General features: G+C 49.4%; 1 protein-coding gene across 2 annotated transcripts in view; it reads right to left on the bottom strand.

Moving 5' to 3' along the window:
- Positions 1–9,714, bottom strand: part of TNS3 (tensin 3) — a 358,050-nt gene extending 348,336 nt beyond the window's left edge. The window contains exon 1 of one of the 2 annotated variants that reach the window (XM_071215053.1): positions 9,601–9,714. Coding sequence is in view for 1 of the 2 variants with exons in the window: in XM_058296654.1 (XP_058152637.1) it covers positions 9,601–9,702 (102 nt within the window). In the remaining variant the exon portion in view is untranslated. The remainder of the gene's footprint in view (positions 1–9,600) is intronic. The other variant, XM_058296654.1, reaches the window with a different exon arrangement.
- Between the last annotated feature and the right edge of the window lie 4,432 nt (positions 9,715–14,146).

Below are 14,146 nucleotides of genomic sequence, written 5' to 3'. Positions count from 1 at the left end.
TCAGATTTACATTTTCTTTCCTGTTCTTTGCCTTGTTGCTGAGCTTTAAGACAAGGAAATTCAGACTTGAAATTAAACACATGATCACTCCTGCAGAGAGTTTTCATGCAGTCGCTATGGGAACCTGCAGCCCTTTGGAGTTGGTTGTGTTTGCCATTTCAATTAAAGATCTATACCATTCCGAACCAGGTTAAATCAAACAAGAATAGAGAGGCAGAGTCAACGGAAACTACTCCTACTTTTCTCCCTTCCTTCCAACCCCACCCCTTTAAGCTACAAGCCCCACGCCAGGGGCGCCCTAGACTCAATGGGATTGGGCCAACAGAGAGCCCTTCAGCTCATCAGCAGCACCGCACCCTCCTAGGAGTCTCTAACACATTCCACATACACAGCCTAAGGTCAGCCCCAAGACCCGCCAGCTCCAGAAATGTTTCCTTTCCTAGGACTTCTCTTCTCCTGGGCCCACCCAGCGTTTTGCTTCTGGAGCAGAGGAGCTCGGGCAGTCCTGCCCTGAGTTACTTTGGCCCAGAGGCCAGGAGACTGTCCCTTTCTGCCCGGAAGCAATGTGCAAGAAGAAGTGTAAAAGTGAGCTTTGTCAACTGCATCATGTGACCCCAGGCCAGCCGCTGCGGCTCCAGGCAGAATCAACGTGCCCCTCCGCTGCCCGCCAAGCCCCCATCCTCTAGCACAGCACAAGGTGATCAGCCTTTGCCTGCAAAATACAAACCTAGACAAATACCTGACACCGTTCATTCAAAAAAAGAAAGTCAACAGAAAATGGATCACAGGACTAAAATGTAAAACACAAACCATAGCATTCATTCCCAGAAAACAATAAAAAAGCATGATACACAAATGAAAAGGTACACTTCATCAAAACGAAAAACTTCAGTTCTGCAAAAGACACACTGTTAAGAGAATGTAAAGATAAGCCACAGGCATATCTGCAAAACATATTTGATAAAGGACTTGTGTCCAAAATACACAGAGAACTCTTAAATCAATGATAAGAAACCAGCAACCTGATGGAAAAAATGGGCAAAACGTCTACACAGACCCTCTGCAGACCCTCCGCAAAGAAGATGAGCAGGTGGCAAATAAGCATATGAAAAGATGGTAAACATCTTACCGTCTTCCGGGAACTACAAATTAAAACCACACACCTAGTCAAATGGCTACAACCCAAAACCCGGACACCACCAAAAGCTGTGGGGATGTGAGTAAACAGGAATTCTCATTCATTGCTGGTGGGAATGCAAAATGGTACAGCCACTTTGGGAAACAGTTGGGCAGTTTCTTTCAAAGCTCAACATAGATTTACTATTCCATCCAGTAATCACGGTCCTGGGAGTTTACCCAAATGAGTTGAAAACTGATGTCCACACAAAAACCTGCACGTGACTACTTATAGGAGCTTTATTCAAAATTGTCAAAGATTGGAAGCAACCAAGACGTCCTCTGATAGTTGAACAGATGAACAGACTGTTGTACATCCATAAATGGAATATCACTCAACAATAAGAAGAAATGAGCTGCCGAACCACGTAGTGACACGGAGAGGCCTTGAATGCATATGGCTAAGTGAAAGGAGGGGGTCTAAAAGGCTAATTACTGACATATTTTTCACACGCCATATGATCCATCCAAAGTGCACAAACAAATGGCTTTTAGTATAATAATAATGTTGTGTATTCATCACCACAAAAAATTTGAGAACCACTTCCTTACTCCAAAGAGAAAAACTCCACATCCCTTAGCAATAAAACTGCTTAATAAATAAATTACTGTGCAAAAATAGCCAGACACAGCAGCTGTGTACAGCAGAGGGAGCATAGAGGGATTGAGAGATTAGGAATTTTCTTGTTTGTTTTGTTTATTATTAGTATTGAAATAATGATTGAAGTGACAAACACACAACTATGTGATTATACCAAATACCATCGGCTGTACACTTTGGATGAACTGCGTCCTTTATTAATATGTATCAATAAAATTGATTTTTTTAAAGGCTATATACACTACATGATTCCAACTACACGGCATTCCTGAAAAAGCAAAACTGCAGGAACAGGAAAAGATCAGGGTTGCCCAGGGTTGGCTGCGGGAGACGGGGGTGAACAGGGCACATCCAGGGCTTTTGCAGTGCATTGAAACTCTTCTGTATGATACTGTAGCAGTGGATGCATGAGCTTACACATTTGTGCAAACCCACAGAACTGGTGAGCCGTAGTGAATTGTGGACCTCAATCAGCAACAATGTATCAGTATTGGTTTACCCATTGTAGTAATGTGTCAGTATTGGTTCACCCATTGTCATAAAGGAACCACACTAACACAAGATGTCACTAACCGGGGAGGGAGCGGGCTATGGGAACTCTCTTAACTCTGGGAACCTTGTACTAAGACAATTGGGGGAGAAAAGGTAGGTTGTTGCTAGGAGACCTGGAGATGCTCAGACACTGCATCCCTTCTAAATTCATTCACATGGACGATTGAAGGGATTTCTCCTTTCTGCTCCCTTCACCTACAAGCTGTTTCCAAATACACTTTTTTTCCCTTTGGGTGAAAACAAGAAATCAAATGCCTGCGAAAGCACAGGCTTTGCACTGATGCTGCTAATGACCTAAAAGCATGCCAAAAACAGGACCTACATTCACCTGCCCGCAGTGGAGTCACTGTCCCCCAGCACGGGGGAGTCAGATGGCAGTGTGGCCAGGCAGCGCTCATCCAGATGCCCAGCCATGGGTCCCACACGGAGGCCGGATACTGAAAATCCAGCACTCGTGGAACTCCAGGACGGCTGCAGGTCCCAGGGGAGTGAAGCGTCACCCCCTGGAATGGTGGAGCATGAGAAGCTATCAGCTGACCCTCACTTACAGAAGAAGTGGGTGACCTGCTCGCCATGCCCTCTGCAGAGGCTAGGGCAGAAGTGCAGACCGCCAGGCCCCTGGGGGTGGGGGCTCCAGGGAGGGCCCCAAGGATTCTGGGCTTGATCTGGAACTGTGTGTCTCCAGGGGTGCAAGGGGGTGGGCCCCAGGCTCTGGGGGGTGGGGGGAGCCAGGGTGGGCAGTAGCTGTGCCTTCCAGCAGGACGAGGGGCAGGCAGGCTGCTGGCAAGGACACAGAAGAGGTGGCCACAGCCAGGCCTGGGGGCACCGAAGTCAGGACAGAGGTACTTGGGGGGGGGAGAGGAAAAGGGGGGCCCGCACGGGGGGCCAGCCCTGAGATCAGTGCTCCTCTCCTGGGCATGGAAGAGAGATCGGGGGGCGGGGGGTGTCCATTTGGACAACTCGTCATTGTTTTTTGTGCACTTTTCTATGTTTTTTCATACACAACAATTTTATTGATACATATTAATACAGCATACAATTCATCTGAAGTGTACAATCAATGGTATTCAATATAGTCACATAGTTGTGCATTTTACCACTACAATCACTATTACAGCATTTTCATGATTTCAATAATAACGGTAATAAGCAAAAACAGACAAACAAGAAAATTTCTTCAGCCCTCTATCTGTCTGTGCTTCCCCTGCTGTACCTAGCTGCTATTTCTGGCTATTCTTGCACAATTATTTATTTATTAAGCAGTTTTACTGAGATATATTCACACACCATAGACCTATCCACACTGTAGAATCAATGGCTTTTAGTATAATCACAATGTTGTGCATTTTTAATCCATAAACAATTGGGGGGGAAATCCCAGGGCCAAGAGTGGATGTAGCTCAGGGGTTGAGCACCTGCTTCCCATGTACAAGGGTCCTGGGTTCGATTCCCAGTACCTCTTAAGAACAAAAACAAACAAAAAACCAACTCTCACTGGGGAGCAGACGTAGCTCAGGGGTTGAGCATCTGCTTCCCAGGTATAAGATCCTGGAGCCCTTTATAAGCAGAATGAAAATAAGAAAGATGGAGAAGCCACAGAAAGCAGCCGGAAGCTGCAAGTCAATGAAACCTGGAAGAAAACAGAGAAGACACCACCATGGGACAGAAAAGCCAAGGACCGACCAAGGGTCCCTGGCAGCCAGCTCCGAGTGCCACAGTCGCAGGAGAAAGCATCGCCTAGATTATGCCTCGAGCTGGGACTTCTGCTGGCCTCAAACCCCAGAGCCAGTAAATCCCCATTGTCTAAGCCAACCCACAGCACGGGCTTAGATTTAGGAGCCAGGCACTGGACACAGGGCATTTTAGGGTCGTCGGCTTCCCTGGCCAGGCTGGGTGCTCCCCCAGCCCAGACACAGTCTTATGCTTCCTTCTGCAGTGCCCACACACAGTGGGCTCTTTACAGGGCGATGAGTGTATTTTAAGGGCCATATGCTCCAAGGAATTCTATTCTCCCAGGAGGCACCCCATGGAGGAAAATCAGTTAATAGTGATGATACTGACCTTACTTTTATTGAATGTTACTGTGTACCAACAAGGAAAAAAAACCAGCCCAAACCTAAAACCTCTGAGGAAGGTATTTTTACACACCCACCCCAGGTAACACAGCTGCACCTGAGTCCCTGGTTTAGACCAGGAGCAAAGAAACCCTGAGGTGTTGGCCGGGAACTGGCCTCCAGGTGAGCGCTGAGCCGGGCTGCCTGCTAGGTCTTTCTCATCTGCCTCCTGGGCCCCTCAGGGCTGCCCCAGGCCGGGGCCCTCCCCCAGTCAGATCCCCGGTGCCCTCCCAGGCCCCTCCTCGCCCACCTGCATGTGCTGCCCTTCCTGGCTGGCAGGTACCCTGGGAGCTCTCACTTCTCAAATTTATTTTACTTACTTATATACATAAGTTAATTCATATGTTAGATATTTATTTAATTATGATTAAATAATAACATTATGATTAGTATTAGAGTCATGAAAACGCTCTACTACAATTGCAGTGATGAATGCACACCCCTGATTAGACCAAATACCACTGATTCTACAGAGGATGGACTTTATGCTCTATGACTACATATCGATAAAATTGATTTTAAAAAAAGAAAAGCAAAGCATAAGGCCATTTCTCAAGGAAAGTCAGCACAGTTTCTCAAGGTCCCAGGCTCCAGTAAGCTATGTGTGTTCAGTTTTTTAGGACATCCTGCGTATGGCTCTTTAGGTGCAAATGCACACGTGCACGTGTGCAGACACACCTGTGCACATACACGCACGTTTGCACAAACAGGCGGGTTGCACATGACATTCTATAACCAGCGCTCCCCGCAGGACTGAGCAGGTCCATTTGGGCAGACGGTGCGTTAGGGGGCGTCAAGGGCTCCAACACCAGGTGATCGTGGCCTTCCAGGTGCACCACCGCCTTCCAGGTGCACCTCCTGGCACGCCTTCACCTGGCCGCACAGGTGCATCCTGTCTTGGCCACGCAGCACCTCTCGGCTCAGGATTGGGGAATGAACTATGGACGAGAGTGGACTTACTGGTATTCTGCCATGGACTCATTGTGATTCTAGCAATGGGAGGTGCTGAGGGCACGGACAGGGAAAAGAGGTATAATATAGGGCATTTTCGGGACTTGGGAATTGTCCTGAATAACACTGCAGGGACAGGTGCACAACATTCTACGTCTTGCCATAACCTACAGAATTGGGTGGGAGAGAGTGTAAACCACAATGTAAACTCTAATCCACGAGGAGTGGTAATGCTCCAAAATGTGTTCCTCGATCGCACTGACTGCGCCTCACTGATGAAGGATGTTGTTAATGTGGGGAAAATGTGCGAGGTGTGGGAAGGGGGCCATATGGGAATCCCCTATATTTTTTATGTGACATTTGTGTAATCTAAGTTTTTTTCAGTAAGTAAATACATAAATAAAGACAAGACAACACCTATCTGGTAAGAATGGGTAGACCCGGAAGAGTACTAAACTTTTCAATTTTACGTCCGTGTCTCCTGTACATCAGGCACATGGCTGGGTGAACACATGTCTCTTTAAATTTGAATGCAAAAAGAAAAAGCCGTCTCTCTGAAGAAGCCAACGCTGATGCTCAGAGCGCCCCACGAACGGGCGCCGGCGAGGGGCCGGCTTGGGGCTCCCACCCTGGCCGCCTGCTCCAGGGCAGCCTTCTCTCCACCACCCCAGAGCCAGAGCCAACCTGGCCAAGCCAGAGCTTCTCTTCCTCCAGCTCTAGTTGTCACTGGGCTTAAGCAGGTGCCTTCTGCATGTCGATCAGATAAAGGCTTCAAAGAGCAGAGGAGGCTGAGTGGCCCAAGACGCACCCAGAGGGGAGCGGGCGGGGCTGGGGCTCCGTCTCCACGCCTCACAAGGGCCATATCAGCAAACAGAATTCAGAAATGTATAAAAAGAACCACACACCACGGCATCCAGGGATGCAGGCGGATTCAAGATGCTGGAAAATCAGCCGACGTAACCATCGTATTACCAGGTAAAGAGGAAAAGGCACATTGTAAGCAGAAGAAACACAGCGGACAAAATTCAACACCCCACACAGAAGAAAATGTTTCCATACCCCAGAGGTAGACGAGAACTTCCTCAACCGCATAAAGAGCACCTGTGAACACTCCACAGTCCATCACTTTCTCATGTGAAGGGCTCGGAGCTTTTTCCCTCACGTCAGGGAAGAGGCAAGCTGTCCCTCCTCACACCCAGGAAACATCGTGCTCCAAGCCCTAGCAGTGCAGTAAGTCGAGAAGAGGAAATAAAAGACCTAACAGGCTAGAAGGGAAGAAATATGACTGCTCTTTTTGGAAACGACATGTTGATCTACATAGAAAATTCCAAGAAATTAAAAAAATTTTTTTTAAAAACCTGCCTCCTACAACTAATAATTCATTTCAGCAAGGTTGTAGGATTCATGATAAACATATGAAAATCAATTGTCTTTCTGGACACTAACAATGAACGGATGGAAATTGAAATAAAAAATGCAATACCGGGAAGCGGATGTGGCTCAGGTGATCGGGCTCCTGTCTACCATATGGGAGGTCCAGGGTTCGGTTCCCGGGGCCTCCTGGTGAAGGCGAGCTGGCCTGCACTGCACGGTGAGCATCCCCATGCGGAATGCTGGCCCATGCAAGAGTGCTGGCCTGCACAGGAATGCTGACCCATGCAGGAGTGCTGGCCCGCATGGACAGCTGGCATAGAATATGACACACACAAAAAAAGACACACAAAAGACACAGAGGAGAGAGAAGAAGAGACACAGCAGACCAGAGAGCTGAGGTGGCGCAGGAGATTGAACACGTCTGTGCCAGTCTAGAAGGTCCCAGGATCAGTTCCCAGCCACCTAAAGAGAAGACAAGCAGACACACACAGCAAATGGACAAAGAGAGCAGACGACAGGGGGGAGAGAAGGGGGCAATAAATCAAAATTTAAAAAAAATAAAAATGCAGTACCATTTATCATTTTTTAAAAACGTAGGTATATACCTAACATAACATGTATAGGACTTACACGCTAAAAAATACAAAATGCTAATGAAAGAAATAAAAGAAGTTCTAAATAAATGGAGAAACATGCCATGTTCACGGACAGGAAGACTCATCATTAGATGTCAATTCTTCCAAACTGAGACATGGGTTTAATGTAATTCCAATGAAAAAGCAAGAATTTTTGGTAGAGTTAAACAAGATCATTTTAAAATTGATATGGAAAGGAAAGGGATTAGAATAGCTAAAACAATTCTGAGAAAGAATGAAGCTGGAAAAAACCAGTCTCCCTGATTTCAGGACGTATTGTATTGCCCCCATCATCAGGACTGTGTGGCGGTGGAGGGCTAGATACAGAGGTCAAGGGAACAGAGTAGAGAACCCACAAAGAGACCTACGAAATACACTCAGCCCAGCCTTGACAAAGGTACAAATGCAGTTCTGGGGGCTCCAGCCTTTTCTTCACCTCCTCTCCGGATCCGCCCCTCTGCCCGGCTCTCAAGCTTCGAGCCCCTGCCCCTTGGCTGAAGCGGTGTCGGGAATCCCTTTCCCACCTTCTCTGCCCACAGGCTCAGCCATCCTTCTGAACTGCAGGTACCAGGCAGACTTCAGCCTCCTCTGGAGGTCCACGGGCATTGCTCACTGAACGAGGGGAGTACTGAACGCAGTCAAAGGGTTTCGTGCAAGAACTGGGGGTGACACTGCCTGGGTATGTGCCTCTGTCACTCAGCGCCTGTTACACTTGGAAGTGCCCTGTGCCTCACCGTCCTTGTCAGGAATATGGGGGTAATGATCACGTGTTCCTTTGCAGGAATCAAGTGAGCTGATACATGGGAAGTGTTTATCACTTCACACAGCTGGAAGTCTCAGCTGTTATCACCACGTTTGGCAATTTGTGTTCCAGTTGGTTTTCAACCTTCCCGTGCCCCCTCCCGCCCCCGGGCTGTGACAGCAGCAGCCATACACATTTTTATATCCCCGGTGCTCACCAACTCCCCTTGGGCTGGCTGAAAGATGAATTTACAAAACCCCCAGGCCGGTGTGGCTCCCCTCCACCGGTGGTTTCCTGCACAGTCTAAGAGATTTAGGGACAGTCCTTTCGGGTAAGCCCAGGTAAGCCCAGATAAGCACATTTTGAGATTGCAGGAGAAGCCCCCAGCTCTTACAGGGGAGAGACCTAAATCGCCAACAATGGTGTAAGCCCTCCAATCTCCCGGACTTTGTCCATCCTTCTCCTAAAAGCACGGCATGTCACGTCCATCCTTCTGAAAGCACAGCCCATCACATCTATCCTCCTAAAAGCACTGCAAGTCTTTTCACAGGTAGGCAAACAGCCTCAGAGAAACTAAGCAACTTGCCCAAGGCTCCAAGGGCTATTCAGCCAAGGGGTGAGGGCTGAAGCGAGCAGCGCTGGTTGCTCAGAAGGCGCCGCCGCACTCTTTCAGGGGCGGCGGATACCTCAGGTGGGGGGGGGGGGGACACGCGTGCGGGGTACTTACTACAGTCCGTCTTGCCTCCACGCCTAACTGACGCTGAGCTCATTTGGAGAAAGGCGGATAACGTTTTAACTGTGCCAGAGACGCGTGCAGCTGCTGTGGGAGCGGGGAAGCCGCCGAGGGTGGCGTGGCCCAGAATCCGCTGGCCCACGCGGGAGGCGCAGGAGCGCACTGCACAGTGATCGCGGACCCTCCCAGCAGCTCCGGGACGGGGCGTTTTCCTCACCACTTACCCCCAGGACGGGGCGGGAGGTAGGCACGCGCGGCTCGGCCCCGACCCCCGTGGAACCCGGCTCCTTGCTGCGGCCCCAGGCCCACGCGCTCCCCCCAAGCCCGCAGAGGACAGAACACCCTTACAAGGGCCTTCTGCCCCCGGCCCCAGGGCGGGTGCCGCCGAGAAGGGCCCCCAGCGCCGTCTCCAGCGGGGCGCCCGCCCGCCAAGGCGCGCCGGGGGCGCACAGCTCTCCGAGCGAGCGTGGCGGGGGTGACCCCGGCCCGGCCCGCAGCTCCCGATGCGGGTGTGGAGCCCGCGCGAAGGCCGCGCGGAGGCCAGCCAGCTGCCCGCGCCCCGGGTGGGACCCTGCGGACGGGGAAAGCTCGAGCTCCTTCCCAAACGCGGGCGGCGCGGGCAGGAGCGCAGCCGCGTCCAGGGCCAGCCCGCGGGCGCCACGGGGGAGCAGCGCGCGGGGAAGGGGGAGGCGCGGGCCCCTCTCGGGCCGCCGCCCGCTTACCTGGGTCATGGCCCCGCGGGTCTCCGCGGTCGGGGCGCGGGGGGCCGGAGGCGCAGCGCACAACCCCCGCAGCCGACGGGCCCGGCTCGCCGCGCCTCCCATGGGCCCGGGACTGGCGGGGACCGGCCCGGCCCGCCCTCGGCCCGCCTCGCCCCGCCCCGGCCGCCGCCGCAGTTCGCCGACCTCCGCCAGCGGGCGCTGGGCGCGCGGGGCCGCGGGCCGGGCAGGGGCTGAGCAGGCGCTGGGGCGGGGCGGGCCTCGGCCCTGGGGGGCCCGCGGTGGGCGGCGGCGGGAGTGCGGGCCCTCGGTGCAGGCGCCCCAACACCAGGGCACCCCGGAGCGCCCCGGAACCCCCCTGAGAACCGCAGGAACAAAAGTCAAGTGCAGGCGGTGGCCCGGCAACGTTCTTGCGAGGAGGACGGGAGGTGAGGCGTTTTGAAAACCTCTCGGGAGGTGTTGATTTGGGCGGACTTTAAAAAATACATTTGTACATACTTTTTTAAACATGTGATTAGTATTTTAGTGTACAACGCAGGCAGAATATTAAGCACCTCTAATTCTCCTGTGAATTGAACCCCGTGAAAACAGTTCTATAGACTCTTCTTCCAGTTTTTCCATATTTTTCATATTCCCAGGAAATATAAGAACAATTTAATAATTGCACGGAAAGTTCAGACAATAGAAAAAAAGTTAACCCAAATGCTAAAACAGGGCTAACTTTACTCCACGCCACCGCAAGGCTTATTCATGTGCGGGCATCATGCTCTTTATTCGTAATAAACAGCAGTGTGGTAGCCTGCTCTTTTTTTTTTTTTTAACCTTTCATTCGAAATCATTTCAAATCTACAGGACAGTTGCAAAAATAATACAAATCATGTCCATCAATTGCAATGAATGTAACTTGCTTATGAAGAATGTTGTTAGTGTGGGAAAATGTGAGAAATATGGGAAGCGGGGCATATGGGAATCCCCTATATTTTTTATGTGACGTTTATATAATCTAGATGTCTTTCTAAAAATATCTTAATGAAATTAAACAAAAATTTTAAAAAATACAAACCCCAAACAGAGAACTCCAAATTACCCTCCCCACCCCCAGATTCCCAGATCCACCAAATAATAACCTTTTGCCACCTTTGAAGCATCGTTCTGTGTAGGCCCATCTATCTATCATCTATCTGTAGCTAGCTATTTTTTGAACATTTGAGAACATAGCATACTCCTTGAACACATAACACCTCCATGTATATTTCCTAAGAACAAGAATATTCACCTTAAGTGCAACTATCAAGTACCAGAAATTTAATATTGATAGAAAGTTTACAGTCAAACCTCCAATTTTTTCTTATGTCCCACTAATGTTCTTTTGAGCCTTTTCTCCTTCTTCCTTAGATCTCATCCAGTATCAACATATTACATGTAACCATCAGCACCACTTTAGTTTCTCTTTCTTTCTTTTTTTCTAATTGTGGAATCTAGTCAACATATTCTTCGCATCCCAACACCCACCCACCCCCAAGCATACCATTTAGTGGGATTAATCACAATCATGGTATTGCAGTAGCCTCACCCATTGCTAGAATTTTCCCTTCACCCCAAACAGAAAGCCTACACTTACCTCAGATAAGCTCCCCATTGCCTCTGTCCCCCATCCCTGGTAACCTGTCCTCCACTTTCTGTGTCTGTCAGTTTGCATATTCTCTTTTTCTTTGTGGTTACCATAAGGCTTAAATTTAATGTCCTCAATACATAACCATCGCATTTGCTTTGATACTAACTTAACTTCAGTCGCATACGTAAAGTACATTCTTCTACCGCTCCGTCCTCCCACCTTTATGTAGTTCTCACGACAAATTACACATCGATGAGACCCAAACCACTGATTTATCACTACATTTTATGCACTTGCCTTTTAGATTCTGTAGAAAATAAAAAGGAGAGTTACACATCAAAATTACATTAGTAATGGTATTTGTATTTCCCCACGTCGTTATCTTTAACAGAGAATTTATTTCTTAATGTGACTTCAGTTAATTATCCAGTGTCCTTTCCTGACAATCTGTAGAATTCCCTTAATTAGCGTTTAGCTGTTCTAGTGGTGACGAACTCCCTCAACTTTTGTTTATCTGGGAATGTCTTAAACTCTCCCTCACTTTTGAAAGATGGTTTTCCTGGATAGAGCATTCTTAGTTGGCAGTTTTGTGCTTTCAGCACTTTAAATATGGCATCCCACTGCCTTCTTGCCTCCAAGGTTTCCACTGAGAAATTGGTACTTACACATTTTGAGGCTCCCTTGTCTGTGACATGTTGCTTCTTTCTTTCAGATTTCAGAATTCTCTTTTTATCTTTGGTATTCGACAGTTTGATTATAACAGGGCATGGTGTGGGACTCCTTGGGTTTATCCTGTTTGTAGTTTGTTGAGCATCTTGACTATGTATAATCACGTCTTTCTTTAAATATGGGAAGTTTTCTGCCATTGTTTCTTCAAATATTCTTTCTGCCCCTTTCTTTCTTTCTTCTCCTTCTGGGATCCCCAAAATGGGTATTTTCGTAAGCTTGATGGCACCACCCAAATTCCTCAGGCCCTGCTCATTTTCTTCACTCTTTCTCCCTGCTGCTTCCTGGACTGGATAATGTCAATTGCCTTACCCTCAAGGTCTCTGATTCTTTCTTCTGTTGCCCCAATGTGCTGCTGAGCCCCCCTAGGGAATTTTTAACTTGTTAGTGTGGTTTTCAGCTCTGCTTGGTTCCTTTCCATAATGCCCATCTCTCTATTGATATTCTCTTTGTGTTTGTCTAATATTTTCCTGATTGCCTTTAGTTCTTTGCCCATGTTGTCCTTTAGCTCTTTGAATAAAGTTCGGATCACTTTTTATAAGTCTCTGTCTGGTGTGTCCCAAATCTGGTCCTCCTCATTGATGGTTTCTGTTGCTTTACTCTCCTCTGCCTGGGCCATCCCCTCCAGTTTCTTTGTAGATCTTGTAATCTCTCATTAAAGGCTGGCCTTTTTGATATGTTAATGTGCTTCCACGGGCATTTAAATGCTGAGGTGCTCCTTAAGCCTGTACCCTACTAGTATTATGACAGAGCTGCCTCTAAATGCCAGGAGCCAACAAAAAAAGAAAGGAGAAAGAAAGCACCTTTTCCAGTCTTGGCAGACTGACCTGTGTGACTGCTTACAGCCTCAGGGCTTATCTATACCGTGAGTTTAGAGAGCAGCTCCAGGCCAAAGCCGATGAGACTTGCCCTTTCTGAGCATGGCTCCTGCTGGGGCACGCACTTTGGGCTGGAGGAGCTCCCCATAGAAATGCCCCCTCTTCCCCAGGAAGCAATCTCCTCCCTGTCTGGGCACAGCACTACTCGTCCTGCAGCCCCTTGCCCCAGGCAGTCACTTGACTGCTCTCCCACGTTTTGTGGACAGCTGGCTGAGTCACCTTCCACATGCAGGGCATGTTCTGGGCCAGTCCGTCCCTCACCAATCAGATTGGACCAGACGTGCATGCTGTAGGGTCCCGAGGGTTACTCGGCTCCCTGGAAGCCAGACCAGGGACCCTAACGAGAGTCATGGGCTGGCTGCACTCCTGGCAGGCGAGGGCTGGGAAAGGGGCCACCCGACTGCTTGCGGGTCTTTTTCTTGATCTGGCGCTGGCCCTGCTACCGCAGTCCTTTTTTCGCCTTCTGGAGCTTGGAGGAAGCTGTTTCTGTCCGTTCTTGCTTGTGGAGCCCTGAAGCTTCTTGCTGTGCCATCTTGATCAGTTTTACTTTACATCTCATCAGGAAGAGCTTCCCACTGTTGCTACGTAGTGTATTCACAGCGATCATTTTTAACTAAGGCATAATCTCATTAGTAAATTTTCCAGAATCCCCTTAGACATTCCCTTACCCCACCCCGTGCATTAAGGATTTACCAAGTTTTCACCGTGATAAACAATGTTTCTAGGAAAGCCTTGCTGGGACTCTCCACCCATGTTTGATCACTGCAGGCTACAAATCCCACAGCGAATCCTGGGCATCCACACCTAAAAATGCTCTTCATGTTTGTCATCAAACTTCACGTCAGTTTCTGCCACTGTGGGGCAGTTGCCAATTAACAGTCTCGGAAGACGGCCGTCTCTTCCTCTCCACGCTGCAGTCATGAGCATGAGAAAACGCCCAGGAACCAGCCACCGGTGTCCCCCCACCCCCCGGTGGTTACGTCTGCCTGAGGGAAGGATGCCACCGCTCAGCTGAGACGTCCCTTCTGCTTGTTTGGAAAAGGACAGTCCCTGCCCGCTGCATCCACAGCATCTGCCCTTCCCGGCAGCTCTGTGGGCCTGAGTAAGGGGGCGGCCTGCACCTGCCCTGAGACCCCCGGGAGGATGATTTCTGCAGGAAAGTCTCGGCCACCCGAGCCCCAGGGCTCAGCTCCTGGGAATGTCACAACTCCAGAGGCGGCCGGACCCAAGGTCACCATCACTCCCTCATAGCTCCTCTGGGGAGTTTTGAAAAGCAAAGGTTGATTAATTAATAAACAGCTTTGGAAATCGCCTGGGGGTGGGGGACGGG

Source organism: Dasypus novemcinctus, chromosome 5, assembly GCF_030445035.2.
Source record: "Dasypus novemcinctus isolate mDasNov1 chromosome 5, mDasNov1.1.hap2, whole genome shotgun sequence".
Taxonomy (NCBI): Eukaryota; Metazoa; Chordata; class Mammalia; order Cingulata; family Dasypodidae; genus Dasypus; species Dasypus novemcinctus.
This window is presented reverse-complemented; position numbering and strand designations above follow the sequence as displayed.